Source organism: Sylvia atricapilla, chromosome 2 (genome assembly GCF_009819655.1).
Source record: "Sylvia atricapilla isolate bSylAtr1 chromosome 2, bSylAtr1.pri, whole genome shotgun sequence".
In the NCBI taxonomy this organism is placed as follows: domain Eukaryota; kingdom Metazoa; phylum Chordata; class Aves; order Passeriformes; family Sylviidae; genus Sylvia; species Sylvia atricapilla.
In genome coordinates, this window is record NC_089141.1 from 83,653,799 (window position 1) to 83,671,182 (window position 17,384).

At 40.2% G+C, this 17,384-nt stretch overlaps 1 protein-coding gene across 1 annotated transcript in view; it reads left to right on the forward strand.

Moving 5' to 3' along the window:
• ATP10A (ATPase phospholipid transporting 10A (putative)) overlaps positions 1–17,384 on the forward strand; it is a 118,371-nt gene that overhangs the window by 39,683 nt on the left and 61,304 nt on the right. Inside the window, exon 2 of the mRNA XM_066313592.1 lies at positions 11,460–11,664. Coding sequence (XP_066169689.1) covers positions 11,460–11,664 — 205 coding nt within the window. The remainder of the gene's footprint in view (positions 1–11,459; positions 11,665–17,384) is intronic.

Here is a 17,384-nt window from a genome sequence, read left to right on the forward strand (position 1 = left end):
TATGTTATACCACAGTTTTAGAGATTTTCAGATTTTTAAATTTTGTATTGAGAACAGTATGCTAATTTAAACATGTCTTAGTACTAAGATAAAGCCTGAGGCTGTTTGCTTTTCCTTGCATTTGTATTCTCATCTTGTTGGGGCAAGCAGTGATCCAGAAATGTAAAGACAGGCTGTATAACCTATGAGAGCAGCTGAACACAGAAAAATTGGCCAGATACAGCCTAAGATAAGTCACTACATTTAAAACTTCAGCTGTGCTTCTCAGATTAGCCTGAAGTACAAGTTAAGGCCTATTCTCTGCCAGCTACATGGACAAATTAGGATTGTTCTGAGTTGTAATGCCTTTTACTGCTCCTTCCCTCTTGGGAATGTAAGGATGCCGGAGATGTTTCTGCTTTAGATCAGGGGGTCACAGTGTTTATGCATCAGACCAGGATTCATCATAGGATCATTGAGGTTGGAAAAGACCTCTAAGATGGCTGAGTCCAACTGTAGCACTGCCAAGTCCATCACTAAACCAAGATGTCCCCAAGTGCCACATCTGCATGTCTTAAATACCTCCAGGGATGGTGACTCCACACTTCCCTGAGCAGCCTGTTCCAATGCCTAACCACCCTTTCAGTGAACCAGTCTTATTGAACAGCCAAGGTAAGGCTTCCCTGGCACAGCTTGAGGCCATTTCCTTTTGTCTTGTCTCTGGTTGCCTGGGAGGACACCTCCTGCCTGGCTACAACCTCCTTTCAGGAGAAACAAAGAAGAGATAGTAATAGTGAATAATCTAAAAAAAGGGGAAAAAAAGCTTTTAAAGAAAGATCTTTATTGTTATATTTCAGGTCCTTAGCCATCTGTTCCGTTCTTCCAGATTAGGAAGAGACTTCTGAGAACCCAGTTACCACAGAATTGCTGCCCACCTTTCTGCTGAGCCATAGCTGGTTAGGGGGACAGAAGTATGGTGGGGCAAGAGCAGTGACTCACAAGTGAAGTTTTACCTCCCACTGGGAATTCATCTTGGGGAGTAGGCAGCCGGTCATACCACTGCCAGAGCTCTAAAAGCAGCATGCAGCATCCGATCAACAAAAGTTTGCCAGATGCTATTGTGCTATACATTTTGGCTGACTTTTGACTATTCTGGAGCCTCTTCCATTTGCAAGTTGGCATTCAAGATAAGGTCAGTGTTTGCTTACAAATTCTGCCATTCCTTTCCTCCATCACCATTAGAAGCACACAGAAGGGTCCATTTGCGTTGTCTGATGGCCAGTAGGTATCCACAACTGCCGGGTTAAACTTCCCGCTTTGTCGTACCTACTTGGAGGCATTTGGTGCAGGCCTGTAGCTGAATGAGTGTGGAGATAGATCACAGTTTTATCCAGGATATCACCCTTAATCTCCCTTTGTACACCTTGGTGTCAACAGCAGTGTGCCTAAGTTTGAGGTTTTACTGTTTATTCAGTCTCCATTGGAAGTACATCCTCACCAGACAGAGGCAAGGAATTCCTTAGTAACTCTACAGTTAAATATAATTTATACTAATTGAAAAATAAATGCACCAATACATGCTTCTAATATCCTTGATAAGCAGTAACCCACATATTACACAGTCTGGTATGAGTCTCACCTCATAGCAAAAAAACTGTTCTACAAATATATAGTAGCATCCAGATTTCTCTTCTGCCAGATTCTTTCAATAATATTACAGCTAATAGTTAAGAGGGTCTTTCTTTCTCTCCTTTCTCTTTCTTTCTTTTCTTTCTTTTCTTTCTTTTCTTTCTTTTCTTTCTTTTCTTTCTTTTCTTTCTTTTCTTTCTTTTCTTTTTCTTTCTTTTCTTTCTTTTCTTTCTTTTCTTTCTTTCTTTTCTTTCTTTTCTTTCTTTTCTTTCTTTTCTTTTTCTTTCTTGTCTTTCTTTTCTTTCTTTTCTTTCTTTTCTCTCTCTTCCTTCCTTTTCCTTCCTTCCTTTTCTCTCTCTCTCTGTTTTTTTTTAATCAATACCAGTTCTTTAAGCAATTTAATTTTGTGTGGCATTGTAATAGCAAAGTGTGGTGTATGGGCTAAAGCTCTGAGGCAACAATATGGGAAACATCATCTCAGTTGTCCTGAATGTAAGCATAGTGCACTGGAACCCACTGAGATCTCAGCTAGTACTCAGTATTTTTTTGCCTTCAAGCTGTACTTTAGATTGTCCAGATGAAAAGAGATGAGAACATCCAAATGAGATGGATGTCATGCATGAATGTTGCCCAGACAAAAACAGAACTGGAAGGAAGATGTAGGGCTTAATATTTTTGGAGGACCTGGAGAAAGTTGAACACTTACATACAGTCTGAGATCTTGGTTTTGCCTGTTAAATGTGAAAATGATGAGTTATTAATGTTCTTGTTATCATGAAATAGCCAAACTGTATTAACTCCTAGAGTGCTTTATTGCAGTGATTAGTGTGGCCTTCAGAATTTTAAAGGAGGTGTATGGCACAGTTACATACAGAAAAATAGTCTCCCCAACTGTGTATCAGTGAACAGCTCCATCAGGACTGTGCATGTAATTAGCACTGATAAAAATTCTTTCCGTTTTTATGTGTTTAAAAGAACTGGAATAATTTTTTCAAGTAAGAACAACTTCACTTCTTAAGAAGTGCTTGTCTTTAAAAGCTCTTTACAAATTACTTCTTGTGTATACATAATTAATATATTAATGCTTTTTAAATGTCTTGGGTCAAGTTGTCCTGAGATCAAATGAGACAGATGTGCAGAACAAGAGGAATGTGAAGGAATAAAATTTCCATTGAAGTGTCTGAAACTCTTAAAGGATGGGATTTTCCTCAGTAACTGTGCAGGTCCATGCTTAATTTACCTTTTAAAATGCGCCTTAAAGATATGAAAAACTCCCTCGGAATGGTCATCTGATTGCACTGCCTTAAATGTAGTGCAGGAACACCAAAAGGAGGATTTAGTCCACCAGATTTGTTCATGTATCTTGCACCTGAATTTTAGTCGCTCATAAAGTATTCGTAAGTCTCCTCAAGCCATTAATTACTGGTTTAGAGGACAAGGACCCTGGAAAGCTCCTGCACAGAGCTCATGTCTTACCAAAATTTGGCACCTAAATTCTCCCTAGGAAGAATTCCTGTTTTTTCTTGAATTGTTTAGGCAGTAGGCACAGATTCAGGAGGTATGTGTCATTAGGTATCTGCTGTTTCAGTGGGTTCCCTTCAGCAGGGCATTATTTCTTTGATGTTTTCAGAGCACTGAGCTGAGATGAATCGTTTTGCAGTATCTTGGAGCAGCACTTTAGAGGATATATTTGATGTTAATATCTGTGATGGCTCTGAAAATCAGGATGAGAATCTTACCTGGCTATGAGCCAAGTCGCATCCAGGCTGTTCTTCAACTTCCACCTTCTTGTGTGATACCATTTAGAAAGTCTCAGTACTAACCATGATCTATCTGTCCTGCTATATATAAAGCAACTGATATTCTTCTCTCCCAATATATATGTTTGCTGGAAGAATGATAGGACTATTTTAGCATTTTTGGCAGAAAACATAAGAGGTTGCGAATCATGCCACTTACAGAAACCCTAATGTTAGATGTCTCTCTGGAACAGTCTTGTTTTAAAATCAAGTTCTAGAAAACAGCTTTTTCTTCAGTTTGTATTAAGTTTCATTACATGTTCTGCTTTTGTGTTTCATGTTGTTACCACAACAGGTTTTTTTGGCTGAAAAAATCATTTATTCCGGGTAGTAAATGTTTCATTATAGTTAACAATAGTGAGGTTTCTTTCAAGATAAGGTGTAATGGAGATAACACTGCCAAGAAAAGTTAAATTACTGCTTCCACATTATAAGCCTGAATCGTTGAGGTTTTCTGGGTACCTTTTCATAGCAAGTTTCACTAGTAGCAGAAAAATTAGCAGTTTTCAGAAAATACGAATTTGATAAAAGGCACCTTTATGCCTCATAATCTCTGTATACACAGATTTGCTTCTAGGAATTGTAACAAAATAGAAAAAAAAATAAGTGAAGATTATGGAGTCTGTTTAAAAACTTCAGTTATGTAGAGATTTCATTCTCTTCAGTGTTTCTCAAAAACACACTCTGCTAATCTGTTTTGTCTGATTAGTATCAGATTCAGAGTCTCTTTGTGATTTATTTTCATAGAAACAGATGTTATCATTTGTGGTGGAATGGAGACATACTCTGGGCATTATGTAACCTCCTTTGGCATTAACTTAAGCTACATGTTTTTCCTTCATTTTGCCATAGCATTGTAATTGTACCCAAATGGTTCTCAACATGTTTCCATAGATACTTGACATGTTCAGACTTTGTGCAGTATATGCCTTGGTCTCACAGATAGCTCTTGTTTTTAAACTCTGAGATCTGCTACACCCATAGTTTTTGAATCATCATTGATACTGGTTATAACATAGCAGTTATGTTCACATATTTCAGTGCTGTCCACCAGCTCTTATTTTGTAGCTTGTGATGAATTTTGCAACATCTCTGCTTGCCACTGAAGTGTTCATAGAATGCTATGGGCTCCCTTAGTGGGAACCCTCTCCACACCCGCAGGTCTTATGAGGAGAGGTGCAGGACTGAAGGTGAAGACTCCAGACCAGCCAAGACAAAGAACAGATGATTTGGGAAAACTGTGTGAATGTAAAAGACCTATGGAGAAACAGCTAGATGCTGGAGCCTCCCTAAAGATAGTCTGGCCTGATGTGACACTTCTGTGTTTGCGTTAGTTTGAGTTTCTCCTTCAGAAGTTGCTGCTCTATTTGGGCCCTGCCAATTAGCTCCCAAGTTTTTTTTAGTTAGCTCGTACCTAACCAGAAGATTTGACACAGCACTTGTAGGCAATTGATTGGAACATATTTTAAATCACTGGGAACAGAGATGTACCTGAATCGGACTTTTGTGCTACCTCAATCTATTTGTACCTCCTGAGATGAAAAAGAAGGACCTGGATGACATCAAGAACAGATACAAAGTATGCTTTGTACATGCACAACAGCTCTTTGACTGTCTTTTGTGGAAGGCCTTTCCTCTTCCACAGATTTAATTTCTTGCTGTTTCTTTAAAATCCTACTGGCCAACCTCAGCTGGCAGGGAAGGCAAAGGAGTCAGATTTCTTTTGAAGTAAAGATGATTGTTACTTCAAAAGCAGGTCAGCGGATGGGCTTGCACTGGGAAACATTTTGTCTGGATGTTTTGAGAGGCTTGAAAACCTCGGGGTTGCAGCTGGAACATATGTAGGAAAGGGTCTGCTCTACAAGCCGGGTCAAACAGGCTGAACACCCCAAAAAGTACAAGAGAACACCTTCCAGTCTTCTGGTACATGTATTTTACAAGCCCTGCTGAGGTGAATGTAGGACCCTCTGCTGGGACTAAGCTAGGGCAGCGCTACATAGAAGCACGGGCGCTCCAGCCACTGGATCTGATGGAGCAAATCTGCATAATCCATTCCCAGTCATTAACTGTAATTTTTGTCAGTGGAGAAGTACAGGAAGTAAGAGATGATTACCTAGTAGTTCCCATCCTCTCAATTTAATGTATAAAATTTCTAGTATGCAGACCTTACACAAGTGGAACAGATTACAGCTGCATGACCTTCTTATTTCTTTGCCAGGCATTGCTTATGATAATTTTCCCAAACGTAAAAAAAGAAATTCTAGAGAAAAGGCAAGACGTATTTTATCTTATATTACTATTATATACATATATGTATGTTATCTTAAGTAATTTTAATAATTCCTTTTTATGCCAAAAAAGTTAAAATACACTAAAAGAAGTAAACAATTATTTTTGTAATTTCATAATGGAGACAGTTTGAAAATCTTCAGCTTTTTGTAGATATCAAGTGGTGTCTCCATGTCAAGAAAGCATAATTCTGAGCATGATCTTTATCAGCTCATGCTGCACAGGAGACCAGAAGGAAAATAAGTGTAACTAATATGAAAAGAAAATGTCATTTATAAGTTTCTGGGTTTCTAGATTAGAAACTGATTTTTTTTAAAAAATCATCAATAGTTTTGAGGTTTTTTCAGTTTTTGCTGAACAAAGTAGCAGTTTTGCTGCTAACCAAAGTTAATCTCAAATTTGGCACTCACCCACAGGCTGTTTTGCTTCAAAACAGAGCATTGGCCAAATACATGCAGTAGACTAATGGTAGACTAATACAAATTTTAAATAGCAAAGAAAGTAGTTTTCTCTGTGTTCATACACTTGAAAGGACGTTTCAGACTTTTTGTGTGAATATTCAAGAGCAGATATGCCAGGATAACGGGTCTTTATTATTGCATTTTGACTCCTGTCAGGGCCACATTTGGTGTTGGCTAACGAAAGTGCAGCTGTATCAGCTGACTTTTCAGCTGTTCATCTTTAGATTTATGTCAATGTTCACCTGTAACAACATGCTTAGAAAAGTGAAAGCACTAGGAAGTTCTACTTCCAATTGGCAGAGACAGGCATGAAGATTTGGGTGACTGTGGGTTTAAACCACAGCTGACATATACATTCTTTGCATGCAAGTGTATTGATAAAGATTATGTGCAGGAGGATGCACACTTTTAATATTTGAGCTCAACAGAACACGTTATAGTAGCTGGGTGTAGCTGTCTGAAATTAATAGTTCATCATTGTGATTTAACTAGAGAATAACAACGTCTATTCCGTCTGCAGAATGGCATTAGTTCATGGCAGCCTATTGATTTGTAGGCCTTTTATCTAACTCTCCAAGCTTGAAAATTTAGTATCTCTGACCTCTTCCTGTGGTTCATCATGGTTTGCAGCATTCATTTCTTGTAGGTTCAGCCTTAAGTATATTGTAAGTAATAAAATGTATCCTCAGGTTCATGATAAATGAGGGCAGGTAGAACTAGAGTTGTTGGGTGTCAGCTTCTGGGCTAAATATCCATGTCACAGTTTCCTGTGATCATTGTAGGGGACTGGACTCACTGAGATGTTGCATTCCATTCCTGTGTTCTTGCCAGAATTCCTTGAGCCTTTGTGCAAAATATTTCAGGAAGTTTGATGATGTTTAAGTAAACTTGCCAAAAGCTTTTGTTAGCAAGTCCCTTGCAAACAGTGCCTGTAGCTGCCACAAAATTAGTAGTTTAGGCCACTTCAAGAGTAACAATCAAAGATATTACCAAAAGCAGGTTTTAATATTAATTTGTGAAAGCATGACTTAGAAGTGTTTGATGGCAAGGTTCACTCTATTACTACAGAGATGAAGCATACAGGGAAAGTAGAATTATACTGAACTTTGCATGATTTACACAAGGGCCAGGGTAAGGGTGCATGTGGTAAGGGAGATTTCCCTGTTGAGTCATGGGTTAATGGAGTGGACCCCTTTGCTTTCTAAACTTCTGATGTAGCCTAAGTGCAGCTCAATCCAAACTTCATCTCAGACTTCATCTATGGTACGGTAATATAAGGGATTTAATAGGGAAATCCTGCTGTTGGGTCACAAGATTCAAAATGGACTCCCTTGCTTTCTAAACTTCAGACACAGCCTGGGTGTGGCTGAGTTCAGTCTTGGCCTCAGACCTGGGCAATGGTTTATGTCTGAAGGATTTAGCAGCGCTCAATAATTGACTAATTTAATATTTACAAAGAGATTAAACAGAGCTAACCTTAATCAAAATAGTAACTCAGTTATCTGCAGGGGTTTAAATCAATTCTCACATGCACACAATTCTCACAGACACAAGGATGTGTATATATTTATATATATGCACAAAGTTGCTTTGTTAGAAGTTCCAGTTTGTTTCACTAGAGGGTCAGTGAATTACTCACGCTGAATGTCTTGGCATTTCTCAGTAGCAGAGGCTTGAGTGTCAAGGACTGGGGATGTTGGCCCAGGCCAACTCATCAGCTTTTGGTGACAGTCCTCTGATTACTGCAGGTTGACAGTTTGCAAGCTCTGAGTGGCATCCCACTCTGAGGGACATGCTGGTACAGCCTGCCATGGTCTGGGAGAACTCAAAGGGCCTCACTTAGGACCACTGTTTATAGGGTCACAAGATGACTAGCATTTTTTCATTAGTCCATTTCCATCCTGACTAACCCAAGTGTATAATTACTGAAATTATTCAAAAGCCCAGTTTCAGTGGGGTTAGGATTCAGGTGGGTAATATTCCAAGGCTATTAAGGGATGACTTTCTATTTCTCATTGTCCTCCTTGGTCAGACAGCACATGTCCCTGATACGAACATTGCCACTCCACCTTAGCCATGCAAGGGTTCCTGGTATGGTCAAGGGACATTTCACTACCCAGCTCTCAAGGGACATTTCAGTAGCCAACTCATTACACAAAAGCCAAGGCCTAATAAGAATTACTGAAACTGTAGAACAGGCTTGTAGGTAGAGCAGAGCCCAAGAGGGGTAGGGAATGCACCACCACAGAGACCCTGTACTGAGTCTGCAAAGGACTGCCATTTATTTGGGCTCCTTCTCTTTTAGAAAGTCTGGCTTTTCTAACTCTCTATATTATATAATTTTACTGGCACAATATAACATCGAGAACAAACATTTAGTAGGTAATATAAAACTTGGACAACAAAGTCCTGTCTCTGCAGAATCAATGGAAAAAGCTTAACCTAATCAGTGGGGTCACTTGGTGTGTTTGTAGTGGCTGCAGAATATGATGGGTGTCTCGAGGTAAGCTAACTTGCATGTTCAGAGGACTAGGCTGAGCATGTTAAAGGAAAGGTTCATAGGCCTGATGTATTCATGTCCAGATGGTTTTTGAACTACCCCATGTGAAGACAGTATCGTGCCGTACTGTGCAGAGAAGGCTTGCAGTGACCGCTCACTGGCTGCAGTGAGACAAGTCTCAGTTCAGAGCTCTGCTAGAGGACACAGAGCAACCCAGTCTAAAGTGGACTAGGAAGTAATTTTCCGTGAAGACAGTAATTTTCCATCCACTATTGACCCTTGCTAGCAAAGAGCTGATCAAGTGGAATATGGGGCCAAATTGTTCCCGTGTGCCTAATGAAGGGGGCTGTGCCCTGGGGCCCTGGTGCATGTCCAAGTCTTACATTCGTAGATTTATTAAATAATAGAATGGTTTGGCTTGATAAGGACCTTTAAAGATCGCTTAGTCCAACACTCCTGCCAGGAGCAGGGACACTCTTCAATATATCAGGTTGCTCAAAGCCCCATAACACTTTCAGGGATGGGGTATCCACAGCTTCACTGGGCAACCTGTTCCAGTGTCCCAACAGCCTCACCGTAAGAAATTTCTTCCTTATGTTTCATCTAAACCTATCCTTTTTCAGTTTAAAACCATTTCTCCTTGTCCTGTGGCTATTTGCACCAGAAATAATTGTCTTTTTTATAAGTCCCCTTTATATTTTGAAAGACCACAATAAGGTCTCCCTGCAGTCTTCTCTTTTCCAGGCTGAACAACTTCATGTATTCTAGCAGAGCCATTTGGCCTTGTGTTGCTTGATATCCACCCTTCCTGCCACCTTGTCTATAGTTGTGGTAGTTGCTAAGTATGTGAGGGATGAGGAAATGCTAAAATAGCAATGCTTTTCAAACAATAGAAATTAAATAAAAAATAGTAGTGCTTATAGCATAGTATGGGACTACTTGCTATTTTTAAACTGATCATGCTTTTGTACTGCTGGTCCTTGTACATGCATTTGTACATCACCTAGTTTCACAATTAAGTTAAATTAAAAATGGTGAAGAACAACAGACACATGTAAAGGGATTTGGAGCTACAGACTGCAGGGCTAGCAAACCCTTCAGATCTGCAGTGCAGTATTTTGTACTGTATTAGGGCACACTGGGCTTCAAAGCAATTTTCATTGGCAGAGACAGTTAAATGTTTGTTTCAGCCTGATTATGAAGAAAATGCATAATTTCAGCACTTGGTAGGTGTGTTACCTGCCTTTGTTAGATTATCACGTTTTACACTTGGCTCATACTAATCCTTTTCAGGTTTTATCAAAATAGAAATCAGAGACATAATTTTCATTCTTCCCCTTATAAGCTGGATGTTATGAAAAGACAGTGAAGAAAATCTGGGGGATAAAACCTGATCTGATACATGGCCCTTTATTATTCAGGATTTTTACTAAGTACATGAAAAAAAGCCAATTAAGTTTCTAATTCCTCTGACACCAGTGAAGGCATAACTATCCGTTAGTCCAAAGTAACAACATGTCAGAACTTCCTTGTCTCCACTTTGTTACAAATCTATTCACAGTACTGCTGAAAGTGATGTTTTTTTAAATAATATACTTTAAGCAACATGAAACAGCTACCTCCACCTCTCCCCACCTCTCATCAGAATCCCGTTCTGCCAGTTAAAGTGTTGTCCCAGGAGATAGTCTCTGGTGACAGTGCCAGCACTGGCAACTGTCTTGGTCCTCACAGCAGAAGGCCTTCTAATGGCTTAGAAAAGTGTCAGCATATTAGCTTCCCATTTTCAGGAGGTATTTTAACAAGTCAATATTGGGACTGTTTTGAAATTGATTTCTTTCAAAATCACTTTCCACAAGTGCCAAGAAAGCACATGAGTCTATGCCTGCTGTAAAACTGAAATCTGAAATTTTAGCTAAAATTAATTAAGCAGTCACCTGTTCCTGTTTCCTCTTGCTCTCAAGAAAAAGTTAGAAACTAAAAAGTGTAGCAAACTAGCATGACTTATAAAACTAGAGACGTTTAGTGCTTGTACTCCAAAATGAAAGGTTCAGGGTAACTAAGCAGGAATCAGCTATGTAAAAGCATTCTGGCTAGAATGGGAATGGAGCAGAAATACTTAAAAGAATTTAGAGTGGCCTTTCCCAGGAGTAGTTAGGATTGCATTCTACTACACAACGTGTCCTTGTAGTTCTAGGTTTAGTGATGAATAGTGGAAATTCTGCTCCGTTAGGGATCTTTGTCCAGCTCTGATGTGAAGCAGTATACAGAGTTTGTCCCTGTTGGAAAAAGGGAACAAGGGCAAGCTGTGTGAGGGTGCATCAGAGGGTGCCACATGAGGGAGAACATTCAGGAGCCATTCCAGGCAGGTGTCCTGCGCCAAGACCTGTTCTCATTTTCTCTCTTTCCCTAAAAGTGATTCCTTTTCATACAGTATGGACACTCTCTCCTTCTGGGGGTCATATGCGTGACTGAGAGCACAGAGGGAGAGGAAGGAGCATGTGGAAGAGGAAGGAGGTGAAGCTCCTGTTTACTCTGCTTCATCAACTCTGACATCAGCATGTTCTCCTCTGGATCTTAAAAGAGAGTCTTGGTAACTCAGACCTGGTTCTGAGTCACTGGGAGATGGCCTCTTAAGACTCTGCACTGACTTTTCCCAGAGTAACTTGAGAGTTCCTGAGGACCTTCCAAAGGCACTATTGTAACAAGTACTCCTTTTGCAAATCAAACCAGATTTATCAGAAGCATCTCTGTGCAATTTTTTTTGTTAAAAGTCTTGTATATGTATTTTTTTTCTTTTTTCAGAAATGAGAAGAAATATATAAGCAGATACTGGAAAGAAGTGAAAGTCGGAGACTTTGTGCAGCTTCGCTGTAATGAAATTATACCTGCTGACATATTGCTGCTCTCCTCAAGTGATCCCGATGGGCTGTGCCACATAGAAACAGCCAACCTGGATGGTGAAACTAACTTAAAACAAAGACAGGTGGTGAGGAGGTTCTTAGAGCTGGTAAGTCTCCATTCCTAACTCTCATTTAAGATGAGAGTTTCTTTCAAGTAAGTAGCTGGTTACCAATACACTCCACACCAGCTAAATCTGCTTGATTTAATAGTGCTAATGAACTACTGCTATGGTTGTCATTAAAATGCTAGCACTTGCCAACAACTGACCTCATCATAGTATCAGAAGTTTTACCATCATTTTTCCCCTGCATCTGAATAGGAATTATTTGGGACAATTGTGTGTGGTTGGAAAATGTTGGAGGATTTTAATGGCTTGTATTGTAGCTTGGTTCTTGAAAACACATTTTAACTGCCCAAGGAGAAGATACTTAAATATAAACATGTACTTTTCCTGCCTGCAAACCAGATCAGTTCTAATTAGTAATCTGCCTCAAACTCGTGTTGCAGAATATCCCTCCAGCACTTGGAGCATTAAAGCTTGTAAGATTTAAAGGGACAGCAGGCATTCATTCTGGAGCTATCTGTGCTCAAAAACTGTTCTACTGCTCTCTCACTGTGCTTATCTCTCCCCAGCAGCACTATTTTAAAACAAAACATAATCCAGATCAGTTACTGTCAGCAGAATTAGAGGAAATTACCTGAAGTTTTGCTTGCTTTAATGATCTTATTGAAATAGTATTTATTTGTATGCCCTCCTCTCCCATCCCTCTTGCCAGCTAACTCAAGCTTCCTGTATTTGTCAGGGGAAAAAAATGAGCTTTTAGAACTCAGCTACATCGGTTCTCCTAGTAGCACTTCTAATTTAAGGGATTTTGTAAACAATGGGAGCTGTTGCCCTTACCACTGTCATCAAAGGTAACTACAGAAGCCTGTGGTTGTACTGAGAAAGATCAGCATTAATGAAGTTATTATCCAGCCAAGAGGATAAAAGTCTATGTGCCTTCCAAATAATTGTTTATGGTAGGTAGACCTTTTCTCTAAATAGATTGTAAACATATGAGATAAGGACTTGTTTAATAATAGTGATTTCCACACAGAATTTAGACATGACATGGCACCTACCACTGTGGCAACAAGCTCAATCAGTTGCAGGCCAAACATTTCAAAAACTCTTATTGTTTCAAAGTTAATTGAATTGCTGCTCAAACCTCCCATCCTGTTCCTGCTGAGAGGAAATCTCTCCCAGTGGATAGAGCTTCAGGGAGGTGCTCAGATGATGTATCACAGTCTTCTGCCAACACAGACTTCTTATGTGATTCAGGTACATTATGTAGGACAAAAACTGTAGATTTCATTTAGGTAACTGAACACAGGTGTGTTTTAGCATTTGTGGGTACAGTTATAAGCTAAGGGCACATTCCAGCTCTCTCTCAAAGAGAAGACAACAGGTCCTCCAGTCATCCACAGCAGATGGTTGAATTTCTGTGAACTGAGGCCACTGGACACACATCATTAGGTGTTGGTAAAGATGGTGAAAGAAATTGGTATATCCAACTACAAATTATCAGAAAACTGGCTTTCAAGACCCTTGCTGCCTGAAGGACTCCCTTATATTGTCTTGGGATCCCCAGCTCTCCAACAGCAGAGTAGTGATTCAGCATTCCTGGAAGCTGTCAGGCTGAGAGGATACCTGCCAACCCTACAGACTGACCTGCTCCTGTGAGCTATGGCATCTAGATGTGTGCCTGAGCCCATCAGTTGTGGAGTCAATTCTGTGTCTTCAATCAGCAATCCTATACATGCATTAACACACCAGGAGAACCAGGAGGGAATACCCCAGCAACATTATGTTTGGCATACTCAATGAGATTTTAATTGCTTGTCCAAACCAGGCAGCTAAAGACTTCAGCTCTGGGTTTTGTACAGTTTGGAAAGACCTGTAACCTTTAGACTTTTGTGTGGAAGTGAGTGGCAGTGCCATTTCCTCCTCAAACGGGTTAAAGATTATCAAAGACTGAATTTGGCCTCATATAGGAATAAGGCTGAGGAAACAGCTCTGGCCTAGGGAAGCATAGCTAGCTCTATGTGCCAAGCACATCCTAGTATATGTGGCATGGCTAGCTCAGCATACCCTGCTTTACTGAGGAAATTAATTATCATGTAGATACTTGCAGTCACCTAGCACACTCTGGATTTCCAGCCCATCCTCCTTCCGTATCTTAGTTCTCTGTATCATAAGATGATTATGGAACTTTTCTATCTTAGAAGTGTGCTCAGAAAAATGTGGACCAATATTTTCTAGAAATAAATTTCATATCACAAGGTGCCAAGCTACAGTTGCTTTGAGGTCCATAGTAAATTGTTAGGGGTTAAACTGAGGTCAGTGACAAAAAGCTCATTCATTCCAATGAAAACAGAACTGGTCCTCAAGGAGTCAAGTATTGAAAGAGAACTTGTAAGAAAACCACATGTGATTACCTCCCCTCTCTTAAAATAGCTGAGAAAGCAGGAAATATCCAAGCCTGGGTTCCTACGTCAACTAAGTTGTAGGCAAAGTGCACAGTTGCAACTAAGAAGTCTTCAGCAGCTGCAGCATCACAGAACCTCTCTGTAACAGCACTCCATACATTATCCAGCAGAGTACTTGCCATCCTCATTAAAATCCTAGCCAAAACCTCTCTATTCATAATGTTCATTCATTCAGCAGCATTATCTTTCACACTCCATACTAGTACGGGTAGGCTCTTACTGATTCTTGAAGGTATTGCCTTGCTGAGAGACACTCAGCAGTGGGATAGAGGGAGGTGCTTGGAAGATGTTGGATGAATAGTTAGGACCACAGCCAAGTAGCATGGAATAAGAAGGTGATGCCTGTCTGTTGGACTGAAGTTCAGTTCCTATCTGGATTTGTCTTAAGTTGTCACAACTGGAGAGAATTATTGTTAGATCTCATAAAATACTTCAGATGACCAAAATTTTCTGCATTTAGTGTTAACCCTCCTTTTGCCAAGCCTCAGAGAAGCTTATTCCCAAATCTCTTACAAGACCTGCACCCCAGCCTGTTCTTGCATTGGCTGAGAATGCTCTCACATTTTTTTATTAACACTGCTCAAAAGAACAGCTCTCAGTTGTGTTTATAGCTGTTTGGTTCTGTGTCATTCTGCAGCCCTGTTGTTCAGGCAGGAAAACAAACAAATAAATTATGTAATCCTGACCCTCTCTTTCCCACACTGCCAAAGAGTTTCCCCACCTCCCTTACAGAATGATATGCCTTGTCATGTGGCTTATCATGAGACAAAACCCAGATTTTTTGGAAAGTTCTTTTCAAAGTATCAGCTGTTAACAGCTGTCTTTGAATAATGTCTCTGTACCAGTGTCTCAAGTTTTTAAAAGAAACTTTTACCAAGGTTGGCTTGTTTGTGCTTCATATATGAGCTAACTGATAGCTTTGGAGCACATTCCTGTGAGGCAGGTCGGTGAAGGATAGCTATTTCTATACCTGTCACTCAGCTGGGCATGGGAATGGAGTGGGGGCGGCAGCAGGATCTGTTGTTTTAAGCTACTGCTATGCTTTCCTGATTCTGTTCCTGCCCTGGGTGCACCCGCATAATTTCCAGCCCTGCAGGTCTGTGCTGAGCTCTCAGAGAGAGCCTGGTTGTCAGTCTGGGGTCACTGAAGTGGCATATGCGCTGGCCAGTCCTCCTGCAGCTACTACATTTTCCCCAAAGGCCAGCAAGGCCAGCACTGTTATGTTGGGTACAACTGTCCTCTGGAAAGGCCTCTATTTCTCCAGCATCCTCTGAAGGATCATTGTGTGTTTCTTTTCAGCAGTAACAGCATATAAGGTCCATAGTCTCAGAGAGGAGAAGGCCTTACAGTCTCCCTCTTCCCAGTCTCTGTTCAGAAAAGTAGCATTCTGATACCTTTTTAGCCTGACTCTTGAAGAAGCAGTAAGAAATTATAGAATCTTTTCTATATCCTTGTCTCCAATGCCTTGCAGGCGTTATTTTACTCTGAACATATGCTCAGAAGGTCCAGGATCAGCCATTGTGGGCTTGGATTGCATCTCCCCACTTGTGAATTCCAGGAAACTGTTTTCCTTTATAGTACAAGTGACCATAAATACTACTTATTTTAGTGCTGCTTTGAATTGTCTGAGTAATTTATAGTAGACTGGGAACATACTGCTTGTTAGCTTTGCACGTTTGTTAACGAATGCAGTCTGTCAGACATAAACCTGTATTTTTGTGTACATGATTCTACACCTTATCGATGCACAAGCTGTGAGAAGAGTCACTGATATGTTCCTCTGGCTTCCATGTCTGAAGACACCAGTTTAAATTATACCTTGTTGCTGTAGACTCAAAATAGTCAAGAAAAACAAAAATCACTCAGTGAATAGATTAAAAAAAGAAAACAGGAGATTTTACAAAGGCCTTGACATTTTTTCCTTCGAGACTTTAAATACTGTGTTCTTGTTACTCTGCTACTACAGCAACAGGATGTGTTAGAAATGTTTAAAATAGCCAGAAACACACTACTGCATGCTGTGTCTTTAAAACGAACAGGATAGTGGACTGTCTTCACCCTGAAATACAGATCAGGTTCATGTGTGCAGCATGACTCACTGGCAAGTGCAGCTAGGAGAAAGCACTGTGCTAAACCCTGTTGTTTGTGGTCTGACAGTGTTAGCTGTGACCAGTAAACATCTCTTGGGAAAAAAAAAAAAAAAAAAAAAAAAAAAAAAAAAAAAACTCTTTGTAGGTATTCTGCATTCCCATTTCCTTCTAATTTCTAACCCGTCCTCACTGCTGCCAAGTCACAGCAGCCATTTCTGGTACACTGGATCTCATAGGAGACACAGTAGGCAGGAGGAATCAATGTGTTTTCTGTGCTGCTCTGCAAGCTGCCGAGCCACCACACCCTCTGCAGTTGCTTATGGAATGTTTTCCATCCATCTGAGACGTCATGTCAGTTGCTCTTCAGAGAGTGGATAAGCAGATACAGTTCAGGCTGCAAGAGCTCAAAACTCCCTTTCAGGTTTCATAAACTTGATTTAGGATATTTTGATAGTATGAATCTAGACTCATGAAAAACATTTACATTTCCGTGCTCCACTGTTTTTACTCAGTATGCCTTTTAACAAAATCCACAAAGACTCACTGTGGATTCTGGAGCAGCTTATGGTTTATTAACCACTGCCCCTGTCTTGGATGTTTATGTGGAAAGCTTCAGTTCAGCTGAAAGCTAAGCTAAATGTAGCAGCTGCCATCCCCTCTGAGAAGGTGCCTGTATCCCTGTGGGGGCTGGTGGGGGTAGGAGATGCATTTTTTTCCTTCTCATTTTCTCCTAAGAGGAGAACTTCATTCAAAACAAACTTATTACTAGAATGATTAAACAGGTTTAGATAAGCCTTGCTAATTACTTTGTGACTGCTTATTTACTTCTTCTGAAAAGCATATCTGAGTTTGGTGTCTGCCTGTTTGGGAGGTTCATTTGCATGCAGACTAGTGCCAAAATAACTGATGAATCTGATTTCCTCACAAGTCAGTTTGTGAGCACTTCTGGAATATGTATAAATGTAGAGCCTATGCTTAGTGCAGGCATATTTTTTCATCAGTCCCAGCCTGGAAGTTGGGCTAAATTGACAGATCCAGCTTTCATTCCAGCCCTTCCTGGTCCTGCATTGTGCTAGAAATATATTGGATACATGGAAATACTGGACTTAGAGAAACAGTCCCACAGCTCCCTGTTCCAAGAATTAAGCCATTTATACCATTTTTTCCCTGTGAGTCCCAGGCAGAAGCAATCCCAGAAGAGAAGATG